The sequence below is a fragment of the Diceros bicornis genome, chromosome 23, assembly GCF_020826845.1.
Source record: "Diceros bicornis minor isolate mBicDic1 chromosome 23, mDicBic1.mat.cur, whole genome shotgun sequence".
NCBI lineage: Eukaryota > Metazoa > Chordata > Mammalia > Perissodactyla > Rhinocerotidae > Diceros > Diceros bicornis.
The window spans coordinates 6,428,399-6,450,601 of NC_080762.1; the positions used below are offsets into that span (position 1 = coordinate 6,428,399).

General features: G+C 38.6%; 1 protein-coding gene across 3 annotated transcripts in view; it reads left to right on the forward strand.

Annotated features, from left to right (window-relative positions):
• Positions 1-742: 742 nt before the first annotated feature.
• MED23 (mediator complex subunit 23) overlaps positions 743-22,203 on the forward strand; it is a 47,771-nt gene continuing 26,310 nt past the window's right edge. Inside the window, exons 1-13 of one of the 3 annotated variants that reach the window (XM_058566262.1) lie at positions 743-883; positions 1,217-1,248; positions 1,408-1,495; positions 3,936-4,060; positions 5,002-5,113; positions 6,927-7,025; positions 7,949-8,050; positions 8,803-8,872; positions 10,164-10,276; positions 11,868-11,963; positions 12,511-12,528; positions 17,511-17,711; positions 19,606-19,749. In XM_058566262.1, the coding sequence (XP_058422245.1) occupies positions 836-883; positions 1,217-1,248; positions 1,408-1,495; positions 3,936-4,060; positions 5,002-5,113; positions 6,927-7,025; positions 7,949-8,050; positions 8,803-8,872; positions 10,164-10,276; positions 11,868-11,963; positions 12,511-12,528; positions 17,511-17,711; positions 19,606-19,749 (1,248 nt within the window). In that variant the 5' untranslated portion in view covers positions 743-835. The remainder of the gene's footprint in view (positions 884-1,216; positions 1,249-1,407; positions 1,496-3,935; positions 4,061-5,001; positions 5,114-6,926; positions 7,026-7,948; positions 8,051-8,802; positions 8,873-10,163; positions 10,277-11,867; positions 11,964-12,510; positions 12,529-17,510; positions 17,712-19,605; positions 19,750-22,203) is intronic. The other 2 variants (XM_058566263.1, XM_058566264.1) reach the window with 2 other exon arrangements.

Sequence of the window (22,203 nt, forward strand, 5' to 3'; positions counted from 1 at the left end):
CACCTAACTCAGCTGGAAGGAGGGCAAACGTCCAGGAACATGTCAAAGTGATGCTAGAAAGAATAAAGAGGTCGAGGACACACTGCTCAGAGCACTGAGGCATCTGCTCTGACCACACCAGTGGACCAGACTTCTTCTTTGCCACCTTTCTCCACCAAAGAGGCTACAGGTATTCAGGAATTGATACATATTACTATTTTTAGATGATTATAACTGAAAACGGTAGGTATTATTTTTCGATTATTCTAATCAAAAATCAATCGTGATGCGTTCATTCACTTTTTTCAACGTTCGTGGAAAGCCTGCAAGACACTGAGGTTACCATGGCTGAGAAGGCCTGGTCCTTGCCATCAGGAAGAGTCTGGTCTCACCTCCCGCTCCAGCCCGCTGGCGGAGCTCCAGGAGGTCAGCGGTCCGCAGACTTCCGGTTGACCCGGGTTGCACCAGCAGCATTTCCCCAAGGCTGCAAATATGCAAAAGCAGTAGTCCCGAGCACGAAGCAACTCCCGCTCCGGCCCGCAGGTGGCAGCCTGCCCCCGACGATGCCCCGGGGAGCTTTAGGCTCGAGGCTCCACGTGGGGGCGCTCTGGTCGGGCTCCCGGGCCTCCTTTCCCCACGGTCGGAACCCTCTGGCTGGGTCACTAGTTTCCGCGGGTTCCGTCATCGGCGCGCACCAGGCGCTTCCGGGCTTCCACGCAGGCTGCCGTAGTTTGCCCCGCCCGGGAAGGGACGCTCGGCCGAGCGCCTGAGGAGCGCGGGGACCAGGGCGAGTGTCCGCCCCTCGGCCCCTGTTCCCGGTCAGGCCGCGCGCTGGCGTCCGAGGACGGCGGGGACGATGGTCCAGATGGAGACGCAGCTGCAGAGCATTTTTGAGGAGGTGGTGGTGAGTGGACGGCCGGGGGCCAGGGCGATGGCGGGGCCGTGGATGGGGGTGGACGGAGGGGACGGGCACCCTCTCCCCCCTCCCCTTTGCCCTGACACCGTGTGTGCGTGTGCAGGGGGTAGCGGTTCTCACCCGGCTGTCAAATTCAGGGTCCTCTCTCAAACCCACAGCGCCCTGGGTGGCAGGCCGGGCGGGTATCGTCGGTGTCTGCGTGTGGATGATGGAGGAGACCTGCCCCCTGTGATGTTGTCATGTTTTGCTCGGGGAGGCCTCTCCCTTTTTTCTTTCTTTTTTTTTTTTTAGTTCACATTGTCTACTTTTGTTTTTTCACAGAAAACGGAAATTATAGAAGAGGCTTTCCCTGGGTGAGTATAGGCATGGCAGATGTTTGTGTTTTTACGGGAGCCTATGTTTGTAAGATTTTACTTGGGCTTATTTTGGAGATTTATAAGATCCACTATTCTGGTTATGTTGAATTACCTTTTTTAAAAATAGTGGCAAATAATGTGATTTTTGCTTTTTAGCATGTTTATGGACACCCCTGAGGATGAAAAAACAAAACTACTTAGCTGTTTGGGGGCCTTCAGACAGTTTTGGGGTGGTCTTTCTCAGGTGAGCACTGCGTTTTTAATACATTCAGCTGATGATTTTTGACTCCTTTTTTTACATTTGCTTTGATGCTGCTGTTAAGATAGTTCTGGAGAGGGAGAAATAAAATTGTCATCATCTTTTATTTTGTCTATTCTGGTTTCCATTTATTTCCATTTGTATTGTTCCAGTGGAGAACCTGTATTGACAAGTGAAGTTGATGACAAAACAGTATAAGATGTTTTTAAAAATCTTCCCTCTGTTAGATTATATAAAATCATTTCCATCCTATTCCAATTTATTTGGTGCACTTGAAAACAGCTGTGTTAGGGATTGTAAAAGGATAAAAATTTCATTCAATTACTCAACAAAGGAACTGGCACAACATTGCTGCAAAGATACTATAACAAAGATACCATGGGGAAGACACAAAGATGCCACAATAAGGATACAAAGATTCTATAATAAGGATACATTATTACATCTTTATTATAATAAGACATTATAATATAATTATAATTTTAAGACATTATAGTAGAAATGAGGAAAGAGCAGCAAAACTTAGTAGCAAAGAACAGTCACCAGAAAATGTATCCATAAAAAAGACAAAATGTGTGATGTTTAAAGAGCTCATGTTTTGGGTCCGGCCCCCTGGCTTAGTGGTTAAGTGCTTGCGCTCCGCTAGTGGCCGCCGGGATTCGGATCCCGGGTGCGCACTGATGTACCACTTGTCCGGCCATGCTGAGGCGGCGTCCCACATACAGCAACTAGGAGGATGTACGACTGTGACATACAGCTATCTTCTGGGGCTTTGGAGAGAAAAAGGGAAAAAAAGGAGGAGGATTGGCAATAGATGTTAGCTCAGGGCTGGTCTTCCTCACAAAAAAAACAAATAAATAAAGAGCTCATGTTCTGGTAGTGCATTATCTTCTCAGGGTGCATTATAGGAAGGAAAATGAGGACCATTTGCAGCAGAGCCACTGGCATGGATCACAGACATGGGTCACGTAGTGGCAATATGTTCATTTTTTTTTATTTGTTTTAATTATTTTCTAATAGGTAATATGTTCATATGGTTCAAAATGGAAAAGGTACCGAAAGGGGGACCCAGTGAATAGTCTGCCTTCCATTTCCCGTAGCTTAATCACCTGGTATTTTTTTCCTGTCTGCAGCCAGGATCCCCAGTTTGTTTTTTTTAAAGTATTTTATGCATACAGAATCATTTTTATAGAATGTTCCAATACTGTGTACACTGTTCATTAGCACCTTGCTTTTTTCCTCTTAATGTTAAATTCTGAAAGTAATTCTACATCAATCCATTAAGAGTTACTTCTGCCTTCCTTCCTCTCTTGCTTTCTTATGGCAGGATAATATTCTATTATATGGCTGCACCTTCCTTTGTTTAACCAGACCTCTACTGAGTGACATTAGTTTGCTTCTTACCTTTTCCTCTTTAAACAATACTACAATAATATTATACACAGGACATAATAAATTCATGGAAGTAGTATTGCTGGGTCAGAGGGTATGTCTATTTGTAATTTTTATAGAAATTGCCTAATAGCTTTTCATAAGGGTCATACTAATTTGTACTCCCCAAGCAATGTGTAAGATTGTCTATTCTCTATAGTCTCACAGTAGAGTGTTAATGAACTTTTGGATCATGTTTCTAAAATGTGAGAAATTTTATCTTAGTATGGTTTTATGTTTTCATTTCTCTGAGTGATGTTGAACATTTTTCCAACATATTTTAATTTTTTAATAATTCATTAAACATTTTATGGGTTAAGGTATGGCCCTTGTCTTCCAGAAGTTTATATTCCCATAGATGAGCCAGGAGGAAGATAGACATTTGTAAATCAGCATTATACATTCAACAATAAAAGTGTGTGTGAAGGACAGTAGAAGTGCAGAGGAGCAGGACATACAGGATATCCTTGAGGGTACCCTGGAAGACAGACTTAGACGTGGTCACTACAGATTGGTATCAGATTTTAGTTATGCAAGTCTAGAAATTTGATGTGTCATTGGGTCCATAATTGGGCTCTTAGGGATTAGATTCGCACTAAATTGTCATGAGGCTAAGGTACTAACTCATAATGAATTCTTTCCCCCAGTGACAGGAATATTTATGTCTACCGTTAAGGGCACTGCTTACAATGCCTTACACAATCGTTATTAAAGTTTTCTTTTGACCATGAATATGTTAATAAAATATTACTCTTTTGGGGGGTTCCATGTAATAAAAATGATGGGTGTTTAATCAATATAATTGTAAGATTTTTAAGCTTAGTATAACTGAAATACTAAAACTGAATTTTTTTTTATTGTTTTCATCCACAAATGTTTATAGTGGAGTATCTCTATTTATAGTCTTGATATGCTCCCAGGTGTGGTATTAGCTATTTGTTAGTTATAAAGTATAACTGTAGAACTACAATATAATCATTTTCTAATTTTCTAGGAATCTCATGAACAGTGCATCCAGTGGATTGTTAAATTCATTCATGGCCAGCATAGTCCTAAAAGAATTTCTTTTCTTTATGACTGCTTAGCAATGGCAGTTGAGACTGGTCTCCTTCCACCCAGGTATGTGTAATGGCGGATGTGAGCAATCCAAAGAATTTTCTTTTTTATTAATGTTTGGAAATTGGTTGAGGTTGTTGTAGTAGAAGGATGAGGGAATGAAAAAGGAAGGTAGGCTCAACATAGTTCTTCATAACACCTCAGGTTTTAGGTTTCTACGATGCAATATTCTTAGAATTGAATACTTAAAGGCTCAAAACCAGGCAGGCTTTGCTGAGGCTAAGAACACTCACTTTGATGAGCTCGTTCAGTTATCTTTTGCTGCACATGAATTACTTCAACACTCTGTGGCTTAAAAGGATAATAATCATTTTATTATTAACACTCGTGGCTGTGGTGGTTGACTGGGCTCAGCAGGCAGTTTTTTCTCAGAGTCTCATGATTGCAGTCAGATGGTGCCCAGGGCTAGAGTCATGACAAAGGCTTCTTCATTCATATGTGCGGTGGTTGATGCCTGGCTGTCCTCTGGGACCTGAGCTGGAGCCTACACATGCAAGTCATACAGTGTCCCTTTTGCCATAGTCTTGCACCTGCCCAGATTTAAGGGGACAGAATGTAGACCCTCCTGCCGCCTCTTCATGGGAGGAGTATCAGTATCACATTTCAGAAGAGCATGTGGGATCAAAAATCTGGTTTTAGCTATCTTGGAAAAATACAATCTGCCACAAACTGATGGATGGTAAACATTCAACCAATAGCTTTTGGTAGATTTCTTTCAAGTAAAAATATAATATTAATTAGTTCTACTTTGTGTTTAATCTTTCATACAAGTAAAAAATGTAAAATACTATGTGTAATTTTTTTAAAGTATGTTTGAGTAATAACGTACCTTTATGAAAAATACTTACTATGACAAATACAATGTCCAGAGTACACAGACCTCGGCTATTAGAGAAATTGTAAAGTTCTGTCTTGTAACTGGAATGGGTATTCCTTTTTTCTAGGATGGTTTGTGAATCCCTGATAAACTCTGACACTCTTGAATGGGAAAGAACACAGCTTTGGGCCTTAACATTTAAACTGGTTCGGAAAATAATTGGGGGAGTGGATTACAAGGTATTTTTTCCTAATTATAAAAAGTAATTGCCTTCAGACATGATTAATTTTTCAGTGTGTATATCTTCATATGGAAGAAATGAAGTAGAAGCTCTCTATTTTTTGTTATATTTCCTAAAGGGATTTAAAATTGCTCAGTATTTCCCACTGCTTCTCTGCCCCTCTCCCAACATTCCTAAAAATGCAAGTGACTGATATATTTTCACGATGAGTAGGGAAGTCACCAAGCAGACCCTGGGTCCTTCATGCCACAGATCTTGTGATGTTGGGGCCCCTTTCAAATGAAAGAGCACAGAGCAGGGGTGTGTGGAATGAGAAGGGATGTAGGCATCAGCTCATGTTGGGACCCCTTCCAAATGAAAGAACACAGAGCAGAGGTGTGTGGAATGAGAATGGATGTAGGCATCAGCTGATGACGGGAACAAGTCCTGTCTCACCCCTGCCTTGACCTCCCTTGGACGCATGTTCTTCCTTAGCTAGTATCTTCAGTACTCTGTTCTTGACCAAGAACAATAGCATACACTCTCTGATTGTGTCTCATAACACAACTCCAGGTCTCCATAGCTGCAGAAGCCATTCTGCTTCGTTCAAGCCACTTTTATTAGTGTCCTTTCTGAGGGAATTGCCAAAACCTGACCCTGTGCTTTACATCTGTATTTCCTCTAATCTAAAATGACGTAACTGATAAATATTGATTTGAATCATGCTTTAATACAAAATAGATTCTAAGAAGTTTCTTCTGATTATTTTCTCTTTACTGATACTTCAATTTCCTTAGCAGATTAATATGCAATTTTTACCTTCTTCCTTGTTTGTACGGTGCTTTATAATTGTTTCTAACTTCTGTCATGTGTATGTTTTGTCTATCTTTTTTACAAGATTGATCACATAGTTTATACTCAATAAATGCATGTTGAGTGAAATTTCTTCTCTGTATATAATACAACAGGTAATAGAAATGAGATGACCAATTAACAGAATAGCCTTGTTGAATAATTTTGAGGGATTAAGGTGTGTGATGGATGAGAAGGAGGTAAAGTTAGAATGCCAAAGGGAGTGAGCAGAAAGGGTCAGCTGCCAGGAGGTTTATTATTGCCCATGTTTTCAGAGTGTTTTCAAGTTCTGTTCAAATATATTTCTGTCTGTAAGCACAAATTAAGCTTTTTTGAACCTTGTAACCATAGAAACTCTTCTAATATTATGAAGGTCAAGAAAGCTTAGCAGAACGTGTGAAGTTTAATTTTTATTTATAAGTCACTCTTCTTTGTTCATATTGCAAGTCATTCTTTTTTTTTTTTTTTTGTGAGGAAGATCAGCCCTGAGCTAACATCCATGCCAATCTTCCTCTTTCTGCTGAGGAAGACTGGCCCTGAGCTAACATCTGTGGCCAGTCCTCCTCCTTTTTTTTACCCTTTTTCTCCCCAAAGCCCCAGTAGATAGTTGTATGTCGTAGTTGCACATCCTTCTAGTTGCTGTATGTGGGACGCTGCCTCAGCATGGCCCGACAAACAGTGCGTCGGTGCACGCCCAGATCCGAACCTGGGCCACCAGTAGCAGAGTGCGCGCACTTAACTGCTAAGCCACGGGGCTGACCCCTGCAAGGCATTCTTTAGAATTCTATTTTTGGAACATGACTCTTCTCTTGGTTTGGTATTAGGGAGTTGAATGTTAGCTCTGATTCAGAAAGGTTTTGAAAGCTGTGACCTTGAAGGTAACATTTTTTTCTGAGTGTATGATCGTGAAACCTTTAGATGTTTTAACTAGTACAGGGGACATGACTGAGTTTTAAGCTGTGACTTTTTCCTTATATCAGGGTGTTCGAGATCTCTTAAAAGTGATTTTGGAGAAAATCTTGACAATCCCCAATACAGTGAGCTCAGCTGTTGTACAGCAGCTTCTAGCAGCAAGAGAGGTAATTTAGATGTCTGTAATTCATTGATCATAACCTCAAAAATGTCTAGTTTTATGTAGTTCTGTGCTTTTAAAACTCATAGTAGTTTGTGGAATGTTCCATTTGTTTACTTCTATAAAAATCGCTTTTAGGTTTTTTTTTGTTTTTTTTTTTTTTTTTGTGAGGAAGATCAGCCCTGAGCTAACATCCGTGCTAATCCTTCTCTTTTTGCTGAGGAAGACCAGCTCTGAGCTAACATCTATTGCCAATCCTCCTCCCTTTTTTTCTTCCCCAAAGCCCCAGTAGATAGTTGTATGTCATAGTTGCACATCCTTCTAGGTGCTGTATGTGGGACGAGGCCTCAGCACGGCCAGAGAAGCGATGCGTCGGTGAGCACCCGGGATCCGAACCCGGGCCACCAGCAGCAAAGTGCAAGCACTTAACCTCTAAGCCACTGGGCCGGCCCCATGCTTTTAGTTTTAAAGATTCTATTTCACTTTGATTTTATTTCAAAAGGATATTTTAAATTTTAATTCATGTTTTTTAATTATAAAAACAACAATATAGATATTAAAGTATTTTCAACCATTACAAGACATCAGCCTGTGGACCACTTAAAAGATCTTTGTGCTGTGTAAGTACTGTTGCAAAAATATTACTTTGGTCTGTTGCTCTCCTATTGGAGTCAACCAGTATTTAAAGCGTTTTCAATGTTGTTTACTAACCATCAGCGATCCATTTCATTGTTTATTAATCTTCATTTTTAGAGATTCTTCATATATGTGAATCTATCTGAATTCCTTTATGCTACAGTTTTAGCCCAATAAATCCATGAAATAATATCTCTACTTTTAATATCGTTGTTGTTGCCATTGTTGCGTTTAAAAGGTGTATTTTTGTGGGACTAGTCAGGAATGATAACATTGTCCTTTTATTTTTCTTAGGTTATAGCATATATCTTGGAAAGAAATGCCTGTTTATTACCAGCCTATTTTGCAGTCACAGAGATCCGGAAACTATATCCTGAGGGAAAACTTCCACATTGGGTAAATTTGAAATTTTCCAAAATTTTTAATAGAAATTTTTATCAAAAGTAGTAATATTCATCTTGTTTTTGTGTGTTTATTTTTGAAAATGGTCACTTATTGTTAGATAATATTTTTTTTTATAATTATGATGTATTTCTTTCATTTCTCTGCTGTCCTATTGAGACACTTTATGTACCAAGTGATAAAATATACACAGCTTCAGGGGGCTGGCCCCATGGCTTAGCGGTTGAGTGCACGAGCTCCGCTACTGGCGGCCTGGGTTGGGATCCCGGGCGCTCACCGATGCACCGCTTGTCTGGCCATGCGGGGACGGTATCCCACATAACAGCAACTAGAAGGATGTGCAGCTATGACGTACAACTATCTACTGGAGCTCTGGGGAGAGTAAGGGAAAAAAAGGAGGAGGATTAGCAATAGATGTTAGCTCAGGGCCGGTCTTCCTCAGCAAAAAGAGGAGGATTGGCATGGATGTTAGCTCAGGGCTGATCTTCCTCACAAAAAAACAAAAAACAAAATATACACAGCTTCATCAAATAACCAAGGACACGGTGGTAGGACTTGGCTGAATTCAGGGACAGATGAATTGGTAAGTAATTGTTTGGAAGGCAGCAAAAGAGAACTAACGTTTATTTTTTTTTATGTGCCAGGCATTCTACTAAGTCTTTACATATTATCTCGTCTTATGTAAATGATCCTTGTATTCAGAGCAATCTTGATTTTATTTTTATACTTTTTTGTTTTGTTTTTAGTTACTTGGAAACCTGGTGTCAGACTTTGTGGATACCTTCAGGCCCACAGCAAGGATAAACTCCATTTGTGGTAGGATTAAAATTTAAAATATACTGAATAGTACCTGATTTTTAGTGATCTGACTGTTGAACAAATTTGACGATGTGTCTTATACATGTCTTGGTGGCTTGTAACTCGCTAGGAGCTTCATAATAGCCTTTTCCTTGTTTTCAGGTACTTTGTGTGAGTGTAGGGAGGGGAAAGCAACTGTCTGGTCTGGGTGTAAGCTTCAGGTAGAACCTTTCTGGAAGCTATATTTCCTGGTAATAAGAGGGAACTTTTAACAGAGCTAGTAGAGCACCACGGAACCTTTAAGCAGCGGGAAGTTGAACAGACCTGTCCCTCTGTGGCCACAGGACTATCAGGCTCTTTCAGCCCGTTCCAGTTCACACCTTTGCTCTGTACTTCGTTTGTTTTGTTTTCCATTTTTTCATGTTTTTTTAGATTCTCAGAATTTTCTTTTAAAAATAAGCATGTGATTTGGCAATTTTTGCAGTGCCCATATGTACTTCTGAATTATTTCTAGGAATCATGGTGGCCTCAAAACTGTCTGGGAATATAGACCATCATGTAGTCAGTGACCAAATTTTGAGCACTTCTTTTGAGCCTGGTGCTGTTCTAAACACTGGAAGCAGAAAAACTACATAGACACTAGAAGATAATTCTCAGGCTTCTAACTTTTGTAACTGGGTGTATGTTGATATCTTTTAATGAATTATGGAAGTGGTGCAGGTTTGAGAAGGGTGATGATGATTTCACTTTAAGATATGTTGAGCTGGAGGTGCCTGTGGGCCATCCAAGTGGCGATATTCATCAGGCAGTTAGATATATCAGCTGATGATCCTCTGCTACGTCTAAGTCTTCTAGGTACGTCATGCTTGAAGTTAGTCATGTTGACCCTAGACTAGAGGTCTGCAAACTTTTTCCAATACTGGTGGTATAGTAAATATTTTAGGCTTTGTGGGCTATACAGTCTGTTGCAACTACTCAACTCTGCCATTGTAGTGCAAAAGCAGCAGTGTTCCAATAGAACTTTACAAAAACAGGCAACAAGCTGGATTTTGCCCATGGCGTATAGTTTGCTGACCTCTGTCCTGGATACTTGGACAAATGCAACATTTTTGAGTTTGGAAGGCCTGTACAAATTGGTCTCCAACCATCTGTACGAAAAATAAAGAACATTCCAAAATATCTAATTAAAACATCTTTTAAACCAGTACCTGGTTCAGCATAGATATTTGTTAAATATTTGTGAGTGAATGAAGGACCAGGCACTGCTGTGTTCACATTTACTTAAAAACATTTTTTGTAATACATACAGGCCGCTGTAGCCTTCTGCCGGTTGTAAATAACTCGGGTGCCATTTGTAATTCATGGAAATTGGATCCTGCAACTCTTCGTTTTCCTTTGAAAGGGCTTTTGCCATATGATAAGGTATGTTGCTAAACATAATGGAACTTTTGGTCCATCTAGCAGTCTTCATCCTGGATTGTATGATGTGTGACGCTAAATTGTCTCTTCATAGACTGAAGAAGTAAATCTCCGCCCCCCTCAAAGCCCCAGTAGATAGTTGTATGTCATAGTTGCACATCCCTCTAATTGCTGTATGTGGGATGCGGCCTCAGCATGGCCGGAGAAGCGGTGCATCGGTGTGCACCCGGGATCCGAACCCGGGCCGCCAGCAGCGGAGCACGCACACTTAACAGCTAAGCTACGGGGCCGGCCCCTGAAGAAGTAAATCTTTAACGAGAGATAGTTTACGGTTTATCATGTGATTCCAGTATCAAGTATACTTGTAGTTTGTGATACTGCAGGTGTTTATGCTCCACTGGTCCACCTCTGGCAAAGCGCTTGGAGTTGGAAAACTAAATTTTTAAATTGAGTCCTTGTACAAAGCAAGGACCAAAAATGAATTTGCAGTGTCCTTGAAATTTAAAGAGTGAGCCTTGCATTTGTTAGATTTTTTAAAAATTGAAAGGAGGACAAAAATGGAGGAGAAAATTCTCAGAGGAAAAAAATGCACAAATATCAATAAAATGAAAGATTAGGTATGGACACAAAGCTATAATGAAATTTGATAGATTCATTATATTATCTTAGGAGTTGAAGTGGTGACAGAGCAGAGTATGGGAAGGGCTAGATATTTTTCATGTAAATATTCTTAATCATTCTGTACATCATTTTTGACACGAATATTTACATGAAAAATATCTAGCCCTTCCCATACGAATGATTAGGAAACTTGTCCAAAAGTGAGGAGGGTAAAATAGTGAAACTGAGGTGACAATTCTAGGCTCTTGGCATATTAGTCAGCAAAACTTTGGAATGTGAAAAAGTGTAAACTGAATGGAATTTGCCATCGTCGTGATAGCTGTAATGATGAAAACAGGTGAACTTACTGTGCACTCACTGGGGGCCAGGCACAGTTCTAAGAACTTGACTCTGCAATAACCCTTATTCTTAACTCTCGTCTTACTATCTCCATTATACGGATGGTGAAACTGAGACCCAGAGTGGGATAGTAACTTGACTAAGGCCCCAGCTTTAGGCAGTAGTAGAGTCAGGAGTTGAACTCAGACAATCTGGTTGCAGAATCGGCACTGTTAACCCCTGTGCTCTCAGGTCCTTTGTCCTCTCCACATTTGAAAATAGTGTTTATGTTTACACTTGTATGAGAGTGACTGGAAACCGCCTCCTTTCCTCAGATTAGGTTTCTGAGCAGAAAACCCTTTCTTTAAGTGATGTTTACAACCTGCGTGTGACGGTAACTGGAGTCATTTCTGAGTGTATCCTCTGTATGGCTTTGGGCAAGTCCCTTCACCTCAGTACATCACTTTTTACCAAACGAGGGGTGGGAGCAGATGAACTGTAAGCACTAAAATCCTATGATTTTTTCCCACTAGATACTGCCTACTGTGTGAAGGTAACAAGTGCCTTTAGAGGATTTTTTGATCCCAATTTCAAATTATTTGAGTTAACATTTACTTTGATCTTGAAGCAATGATTTTCTTTATTTTCTTTAAAGGATCTGTTTGAACCACAGACTGCTTTGTTGAGATATGTATTGGAGCAGCCTTATTCCAGGGATATGGTCTGCAATATGCTAGGTTTAAATAAGCAGGTACTGTACTATGCCGGAAACCTCGTAAATTCTGCATAGAATCTGCACTATTCTTTTCTCTTTTCTTTGCTATAGCTAACAGAGCAAAACAGTTAAGAACTATTTGGTGATTTTTTTTTAATGTATGGTTTAATTAAACAATGTATTGTTCCTATCATTTATATATTGCTTTAAGAATGTTTAAATTAAAAAGGAGATATTTTAAAAGTTGGTTTATTTTGCATTGCTTTTTTTTCTATAAGGCCAGTTTCAAGTATACCTTTTGCCAGAGAAACCTACACATGACTGAACCATAATTTTTGACTTTTTTTGTTGTTTGGGTGTCTATTTTTTTAACCCATGGTATCTTCACCGCGGCCTCATTGCTGATTTTTCTTTTTTTTCTTTTTGGCGTGTGTTTGTTTTTGGTGGTTGAACATGTGGGAGGGTTTGTACTGACTCTGGGTTCCTTGAAGCTGGCCTCATAGTCACTGTTTTGTCTTTTCTTTTTTTCTTCCTTTATTTTTGTTCTGTCCTGTCTTGTCCTGCCCATCCTCCAATGCTCTAGACCTTGAACATTGCTCAGGTATGTTCACAACCTTACTGTTGTATTGTGACTAACGATACGCTGGCCGCTTTGTAGCCACTGATTCCATTTAGACAATACATGTATGGTCGGGGCTTGAAATTGGCAGGACCATGCTGAGACCAAGGCCACTAAAATGCATTTCTTCTTGGGATGTGAGAGTTGTTTTTGGTGGATTCTTTTTGGTTTTGGTTTTTGGTGTTTGTTTTTTTTTATAGTCTCTTTTTTTTTTTTTTTTTTTTTAAAGACAACACCTGGCACGCAAGAAAGCCTGTCACTTTTTGATGGGTTGTTTTTCCTTCCCACTCCATTTTACTGTTTTTCATACTTTAGGCTAAAGCTAGCCTGGTGGAATTTTCAGAGATGGAAAGATTTGTGGTGGCCTTCATCTTTCCAGACTATTAAAACATAAATAAATAACAACATCAATAAAAGTACTTATGTTGCTTTGCCTTAGAACAAAAACAAATTAAAAACAAAACAAAACAAAAAAAAACAAGCACTTTAATAGAGACATGTTACTTTTAAAAGTTGGAGTGGTAAACTTTATACAGGGAAGATTTTTTTGGAAACATGGGGATTGACTAAGAAATGTCACACTCTTAGGTGACCCCACACCTGCTTGACAAACACCCTTCTTTGTCAGTCTTTGCCAGAAGTGTCTTCCTCCTAGAGCGAGCATCTCTCAGTTGAAGCTCACCTGCGGAGGGAGAAAAACACTGGCCAAACTTTATAAACCAAACTCTTATGCAGTCCCAAGTCTGTTCCAGGACTTTTCACCTTTGAGATTTTAAGCAAAATAGTGGTTCCAATTATTTTTGTTAAAAATTTTTGAGCCCAACATATTAAAATAGACCAGCTTTTTGATTTTAAAAAGACATTCTTGTCTAGGTTATATAAAATAGCGTTACTGTTTGCAATACTATAGTGAAGGTTGTGCCAGTGCTTCCATTTATAAAGCCCTATTTTTAAGGACATATAGCTTGGCCATAAAACTTGCTCAGTGTTGAAACTTTGCATGCCAAACCTCACCCTAGTAGCAGTATCTCTTTTATTATTTTAAGTTTTTTCTTCTGAAAAATTTACCAAGTTTCCTTGTTTGGACAAGCCTTTGTACACGTGAAACTGAAACTGCTCACACTACAGTATTGATAGTTACCTCCTATAATCTGTCAATTTAACATCTTAAATACCACATCATTAATTCTGATCAACTTCACTTGAGTTAGAGGTAAGTATTCAGCTCACTTGGAAAGAATGCTTCATGCTATGTCTTAAAACTAATTTTTGCAATGAACTTTAAGTCATACTTGACTCCATTTTTTTACAGTTTGATGGATAAATGTACCCATGGTCATCTGAGCTGCAAGTACCTTCCCCCAGATACCCTGAGCCATCCTTAGCTTTTCTCTTTTGGGGGGCAGCTCTTCTCAAACTAAAAGTTGATGAAACTCAGAGAAGAGTATTTCTGATCTGATCATTTTAATAACAAGTTTCAACCTAAAAAAAGTTTATGACTAAGACATAAATCCGTAAAAAATAAAGTTTATAATGGAAATGCTGACAGAACATTATTAGTATTGGTCCCACTGTAGTGTAAACATTGTCAAAAATTCACAATTCCTCAGTAATTTTTTTGGTAGAAAACTCTGTAAAGAGTGGACTTGTAGAGGGAAGATATATGCTTAATTGAGTTGATATTTTTACCACCTGGAAAGTAGAGTAGAAAATGAGAACACTGTAAGAACCATATGGTTAAAAATAGACAAGTTACCTTATCACATCTTTTATCGTTACAGAACTATATCCTGCACTATACTTTTCTTGTCCTTTCTCTAGCAATGCAATAATTTACTTAAAGCTTGAAACCTTTTAAAAGCTGTCCACATTGCATTTTCCAGTAGGAATTGGGCTATATTTTATCCTAAAATCGGTTGCGTCAGAAAGTCATAAAGAGCCCAGTTCTGTGACCAGCGAGGTGGAGTGTTTACAGTGGAAGAGTCCTGTTTTGTGTGTTTACACAAGGGTTAGTGTTCTTTCTACTGATTAAGAGCATTACAAAATAGATACACTCCTCGAGCTCTTATGTGGTGGCATGTGAACTCTGGTTACCCTGAGACAGTGACGTACCAGGGTAATCCCTCAGTTTGTCTTTGAAAGGCACCACTGAAAGCGGTATTAACTGGCCTAGGGCTCCAGTTCTGATTGGCAGAGAATATGATAAATGACATACAAAGGGATTTTTCTTCCCAAGTGGTCCTGAATAGGTATTGCTTTAAAATTGATTTCTAGCACTGATATAACGATTTAAAATTAAGCCCACTTAAGTACAATGTATTAAAATTTCACGATAAAAGCAGTACCAGAATGTTATATGAAAAGTGTCGGGGACCACTTAATATAGGATACGGTTACTAAGACTGAAAAGCATTCTCATTTGCCATTTGAAACAGTGGTGGGAAAGAATTGGGCAAGGGCGGAGGTTAATGTTAATATTTCTTTTGAGGCTTTGTGCCTGATTTTCAGCTTTTACCAAAGCTGTTTGTTTCCAATACACTTTGAGCTATTACACAGAAACTGAATTGGTAAAATATTGAATTTAGATTCTTATTGCTAAAACAGGTTTTAACTAAATATGCATATAGATCTGCTGCAAACTAACTTATATGCCTATGTCTTGAAGACTTAAATTTACAAAAGCCTTCAGAAAGCAAGTTGTGAATAGCCACAGGCGTAGCATCCACTGGCTTCCGGAATTATTGGAACTGTGACTGATAATTAACCTTTATTCACAGATCATTAAACTGCTCTATAAATTTTCGTTTGTTCCACTTTGTACTTACCTTTTAGTGGTTGAAAACTAAAGCAGAACTTATTCCAAAGTAGTTAGCAGCCCCACTATGATTAGACAGGTCATTTTATATTTTTACTTTTCTTTCTTTTTGGTATTATTAAAACTGGCAAATAAAGGAACATGTTTAAGCTACCCCTGAACTTGGATTATGAAATATCCTTGGCTTTAACAAAAGACACCAGGGAAATAGAGAGTTAATCCTGATAGATGCTCTGCTGCCCTCAGACACCAGGGCATTTGGCACCGTAGATTCCTGATTGGTGTAATTCTTAACAGAAAATTTGGGGGCAGTCTTGAGTTGTGGTATGTATTGATAGATCATCAGCTTTAACTGTAGATTTCCTAGTTGTTCTTACTTTGTCAAAATTTTAATATTTTTGGTTTTCCTCCTTAAATCATTAACTCTCTGACCACCACTACAGCCCTAAAAATATGTAGGTAAAAATCCAGTTTCTTAAAGCAAATAGCTGATACTAAAAAGGGAGTATCACTCCAAAATGACTCAGGTGCTAAAAACCAATCTTATTTAGTTTGATGTTTTTTCCTGAAGCAGATTGATGGAAGACTATCATGGATGGAGGAATAGATGACAGATTGGTTAGTTTCCAAACTATAAGCAAATTCCCATCACTAATGAAAAATTCCTACTGGAAATCCTGGCTTTACTTCTTCTCACAAATTTTTCTGCCTCTTGTATACTTTGAATGATCTCACTCTACATTTGTGTTGTCTGACACATTTCTTAGGTTGTTGGTGGTTGGCAGAACTAGTGAATTTCAAGCCCTGTACACAATAGTTTTGCATGCTGATTTAAGAAATAGTTTGTAGTGGTGTCTGTTGCACTTTGCTCTGCTTCATAATGACAATTACATCTGGAGGAAAAATACTGTGGTCTCAACCGGTGGTGTTAATATTGCTATTCGTAAACCTGTAATGTGGTTGAACTGTGATCATGGCATTGTGTTTTTGGAAAAAATATGAAACAACCATTGATGCTTACTGTTTTGGATAGATGTTTGTTTTATTTGCATGCTTTAAGAAAGTGCAGCTATATTGGAGCTTTACAAGCTTGGAGCTGGCAGAGAGCATGCAAAAGAGGGGATGCTATTCATTATGTTTTGTTTTTTTCCAAATTCGTCCCCATTTTGCATTTTTCCCCTAAATTTAAAGAAATCATATCCCTTTTTCATGGCAAAAGACTAATAATCACATCTAAAGTTTAGAGAGAAAGCATCTATATTAGTAATTGTATTCACTAGAAAGGCTTCCAACTGCCTGGCTATTACATGATATAACGTGTTTTATAAAGGAAATATGAAAGTGGCTTAAAATATGGCTTAACATATTTCTTTTGGTAAAACTATACTTTTTTAAATCACTTTTCAAAGCATAAATCTTTTTGCCTCTAGAAAGGGAAATTGCATTTTCATTTTTAGTGTTTAAACTCAATTCTTTTTCTTGTTTTAGATTTTAAAATAGTCTAATTTAAGATTAAAGCTGCATTATGTTTGGCTTCTGAGAGGGAGGAGCAGAGATTAACTTTGAGATCAGTTTTTTTGTAGAGGAAGTTTCCATTTCAGTATCAGAATCAGTACCACACATTGAAAAACAGGCATTGAATAATCTGATAGCTATCCAGGTATACATCCGTACATAAAGTTAGAGTAAACAAAATAAATATATTTACATACTGTTTTGTTTGCTCTCCTATCCAATATTTGATTCTGGGAAATCCAGGGTTTTCGTATTTTGAGTTAGATTGCAAAATTGATACTGCTGTCCCCATTTCTTATACCTTTTAAATTACCTTTCTCCAAGGATAAAGAACAAAATTTTCTACTGTGCAGTGCCCTTTGTCAAATTGAAAGAATGATATCTGTAGTAAAAGTCAAAAGGTAATGGGAGGTCTGTTTTGTGTCAGACCTGAAGCTAATTTCTTAATGAAACTCATCTTCTGTGATAATGTAACATGATGCAGCTTTAATAGACTCAATCTAACCTTAACTTTCTAAGTTCAACTCCATTCCATGCTTCTCAGCCTCTTGTTACGATTAATGCCCATTAACTGGTAACTTCTGAAACTAACCGGGAGGCTTTTGGAATACTGTATTTAATCTTTGCCCTACAGCACAAGCAGCGCTGCCCTGTGCTGGAGGACCAGTTGGTGGACCTGGTGGTTTATGCCATGGAGCGATCTGAGACCGAGGAGAAGTTTGACGATGGGGGCACAAGCCAACTCCTGTGGCAGCATCTCTCGAGCCAGCTCATTTTCTTCGTGCTTTTCCAGTTTGCAAGTTTTCCACATATGGTCCTTTCTCTTCATCAGAAGGTAAGTACTAAATCTTTTGTCAGAGCCGCTTCACCTGTTGATTAGTATGTTTTAGACTGGTGTGGACATTGCCTAGTGACTTCAGCAGTGGTAGAAGTTCTGAGCCCTAATTTTTGTTTTGTTCAGTGCTTTTATGGTTTCTTAACTTTTCACTTTCCTGTCACTATAAAAACTGGATTCACTTATTCATTCCACATATTCACAGTGCAAGGACCGGGGGATACAAGATGAAAAGACACTATAGTACCCTCAAAGAGCTCCTTACTAATGGGAAAATGTAGTGTAAACAATTTGATTATAATTCAATAGTTCACATATGGAAGCATGTTTCCCTGAAATAGGTATGAAGAAGAATAATTCCTACTAAAGAAATCAGGAATGGCTTTCTCAAAGAGATCTTGAAGTTGGCACTTGAAGGACAAATAGAAATTTGCCAAGAGGAAAAGATAGGAAAATGTTTCCATAGCAATAAGATCATCATTTGGAAAGGGACAGAAGTGTGTGAGAACTGGAAAGAAAAATATAAAAGGGAAAGCTGGTGAGATGAGGAAGGCAAGAAGGCAAGACGTGGAGAACTTTATATGGCCATGTGTTTGTTCTAAGGAGTTTAGATTTTCTTTGGGAGGCAAATGAGGGAAATGACATCATCATATACAAATTGAAAAAATTACTGCTGATGGCCACATGTAGGAAGACAGTGATGTAGAGGTGGATGGGGCAAAATAAATGGCCAGGAAATTTGTAAGGGAGCTAACTGCAGTGGTCTGGGTGAGAGATGCTGAGGGCCTGAGCCAGGACAGAGAGGAAGAGCCAGAGACCAGGTGTGCTGACAGGTGAATAGCACTTCGTGACAATGGTAACAGAGGGAGTACCAAGAGTCTAGGATCTCTCACTGGTTTTGATCTTGGCAGTGAATGGAAAGGTAGGACAATGGATCCAAAACAGAGAATACAAGTAGAAGAGTAAGTTGGTGGGAGGAGTTGATTTTAGTCGTAAGGTTTTAGACACACTGAATGGAAATGAAATAAGTGTTGTTATGTCTGTAACATCTCTCTACAGCATGGATAACTTTTGGGAAAATTTTTCGTAAGAGTTGTTAAAATCCTTTCAACTCCACCCCCACCCCCATTGATTTCTGTTATGATCTACAGGAAATCAGGAAAAGTGTTTTTTGATAACCAATCCTTGAGGATTTTAAATTAAAAAAAAAATCCTTTTGGTATAATAAAGAATTCCTTGTGTTTCGAGGAGCTATATTTAGTAATTATCCCATGTGAAACTTGATTCTCGTGCACACATGATCAACTTAATTATGTTCAGAAACATTAAATTTTTGATATGCATAGCTGTTTTGGGGATCAGGGAGGAAACATAATATTAAAATAATTTAAAAGGCTCAGGGGCCAGCCCCGTGGCTTAGCAGTTAAGTACTAAGCGCACTCCGCTACTGGCAGCCCGGGTTTGGATCCTGGGCGCGCACTGACACACCGCTTGTTGGGCCATACTGAGGCGGCATCCCACACACAGCAGCTAGAAGGATGTGCGACTATAACATACAACTATCTACTGGGGCTTTGGGAAGAAAAAGGGGAAAAAAAAAAATGAGGAGGATCGGCAATAGATGTTAGCTCAGGGCCAGTCTTCCTCAGCAAAAAGAGGAGGATTGGCATGGATGTTAGCTCAGGGCTGATCTTCCTCACCAAAAAGAAAAATACACTAAAAAAAAATTTAAAAGGCTCTGCTTGGTGTGTCTTGGGTTGAGACTAAGTAAATGCCAAAGTTAGATGGCTAACTTTCTGAGAGCAGGATTTCTCCTTTTTTTTTTTTCTTCAAACTCTACTACATCCATCTCTTTAACTAACTATGTAGATGTATATTTAAACGTCTTTTACAGTTAGCAGGGCGAGGACTGATTAAAGGCAGAGATCATCTGATGTGGGTTCTACTGCAGTTCATTTCTGGAAGCATTCAGAAAAATGCGCTAGCTGACTTTCTCCCTGTCATGAAGCTCTTTGACCTTCTGTACCCAGAAAAAGAAGTAAGTTTACTAAATAGTTAACAATGCCATGAGTGAATTATGTCTAATTTACGTTTAAGGATTTTAGTGTGATTTTATGAAAAGAACACTGGATTTGGAAGCTGGAAACCTGAGTTCTTTTCCCAGTTCTGTGACTAACCATGATCATGGGATGTACATTCAGTCTCTCTTGACATTAGTTTACTCATGTAAAGTGAAGAAATTGAACTAGGTTATTTCTGAAGTTTATCTTAAATCACAATTGAACATCTAGTATAGCAAGCTGTTTCTCTACATTGTAAGTAGGTTTACAATTTTAAAAAGAAGTAAGCTGTTTTAATCTGTATACATTATTGAATGACCAAATAACATCAGTGTCTATTGTTAATATCTTTTTATGTTTGTTTGCCAATTGAGTATGTCCCCCCAGTGTTTCATTATGTCAGGTGTTTGAGTAAAATATGGTATATATTGATGGTTGCTGTTTTTTTTTAATTGATGTTTTAATAGTTTTTAACATTGTGAAATTTTGGGTTGTACATTTTTGTTTGTCCATCACCATATACATGTCTCCCTTCACCCCTTGTGCCCACCCCCCGACCACCACTGCCCCTGGTAACCACAATGTAGTTTTCTCTGTCCATGTGTTGGTTTATATTCCACATATGAGTGAGATCATACAGTGTTTGTCTTTCTCTTTCTGGCTTACTTCACTTAACATAATACCCTCCAGGCCCATCCATGTTGTTGCAAATGGGACGATTTTGTCTTTTTTTATGGCTGAGTAGTATTCCATTGTATATATATACCACATTTTCTTGATCCAGTTGTCAGTCGAGGGACACTTAGGTTGCACTTCTTAGTTGTAGTGAATAATGCTGCAATGAACATAGGGGTGCATAAGCCTGTTTGGATTGTTGATTTCAGGTTCATTAGATAGATTCCCAGTAGTGGGATGGCTGGATCTTAGGGCATCTCTTATTTGTAATTCTTTGAGGAATCTCCTTACCGTTTTCCATAGAGGCTGCACCAGTTTGCATTCCCACCAGCTGTGTATGAGTGTTCCTATTTCTCCACATCCTTTCCAACATTTGTTGTTTTTTGTCTTGGTGATTATAGCCATTCTAACAGGCGTGAGGTGATATCTTAGTGTTGTTTTGATTTGCATTTCCCTGATGATTAGTGATGTTGAACATCTTTTCATGTGCCTTTTGGCCATCTGTGTATCTTCTTTGGAGAAGTGTCTGTTCATTCCCTCTGCCCATTTTTTGATCAGGTTGTTTGTTTTTTTGTTGTTCAGTTGTGTGAGTTCTTTATATATTATGGAGATCAACCCGTTGTCAGATGTATGTTTTGCAAATATTCTCTCCTAGCTGGTGGGTTGTCTGTTCATCTTGATTCTGGTTTTGTTTGTCTTGTAGAAGCTCTTTAATCTGATAAAGTCCCACTTGTTTATTTTTTCTTTAGTTTCCCTAGTCTGGGTAAGCATGTCATCCGAAAAGGTTCCTTTATGACCAATGTCAAATAGTGTGTTGCCTATATTTTCTTCTATGAGTTTTATAGTTTCAGGTCTCACCTTCAGGTCTTTGATCCATTTTGAGTTAATTTTTGTGAATGGCGATAGCAGATGGTCCATTTTCATTCTTTTACAGGTGGCTGTCCAGTTTTCCCAACACCGTTTATTGAAGAGACTTTCCTTTCTCCATTGTACGTTCTTAGCTCCTTTGTCGAAAATTAGCTGTCCATATATGTGTGGTTTTATTTCTGGGCTTTCAATTCTGTTCCATTGATCTGTGTGTCTGTTTTTGTACCAGTACCATGCTGTTTTGATTACTATTGCTTTGTAGTATGTTTTGAAGTCAGGGATTGTGATGCCTCCTGCTTTGTTCTTTTTTCTTCGGATTGCTTTAGCTATTCGGGGTCTTTTGTTGCCCCATATGAATTTTAGTATTCTTTTTTCTATTTCTGTGAAGAATGTCACTGGGATTCTGATTGGGATTGCATTGAATCTGTAGATTACTTTAGGTAATATAGACATTTTAACTATGTTTATTCTTCCAATCCACGTGCATGGGATATCTTTCCATTTCTTTATGTCATCATCGATTTCTTTCAATAATGTCTTGTAGTTCTCATTGTATAGGTCTTTCACCTCCTTGGTAAGATTTATTCCTACATATTTTATTCTTTTTGATGCAATTGTAAATGGTATTATCTTTTTGAGCTCTCTTTCTGTTAGTTTGTTATTAGCATACAGAAATGCAACTGATTTTTGTAGATTGATTTTGTACCCTGCAACTTTGCTGTAGTTGTTGATTATTTCTAATAGTTTTCCAACGGATTCTTTAGGGTTTTCTATGTATAAAATCACGTCATCTGCAAATAGTGAGAGTTTCACTTCTTCGTTACCTATTTGGATTCCTTTTATTCCTTTTTCTTGCCTAATTGCTCTGGCCAAAACCTCCAGTACTATGT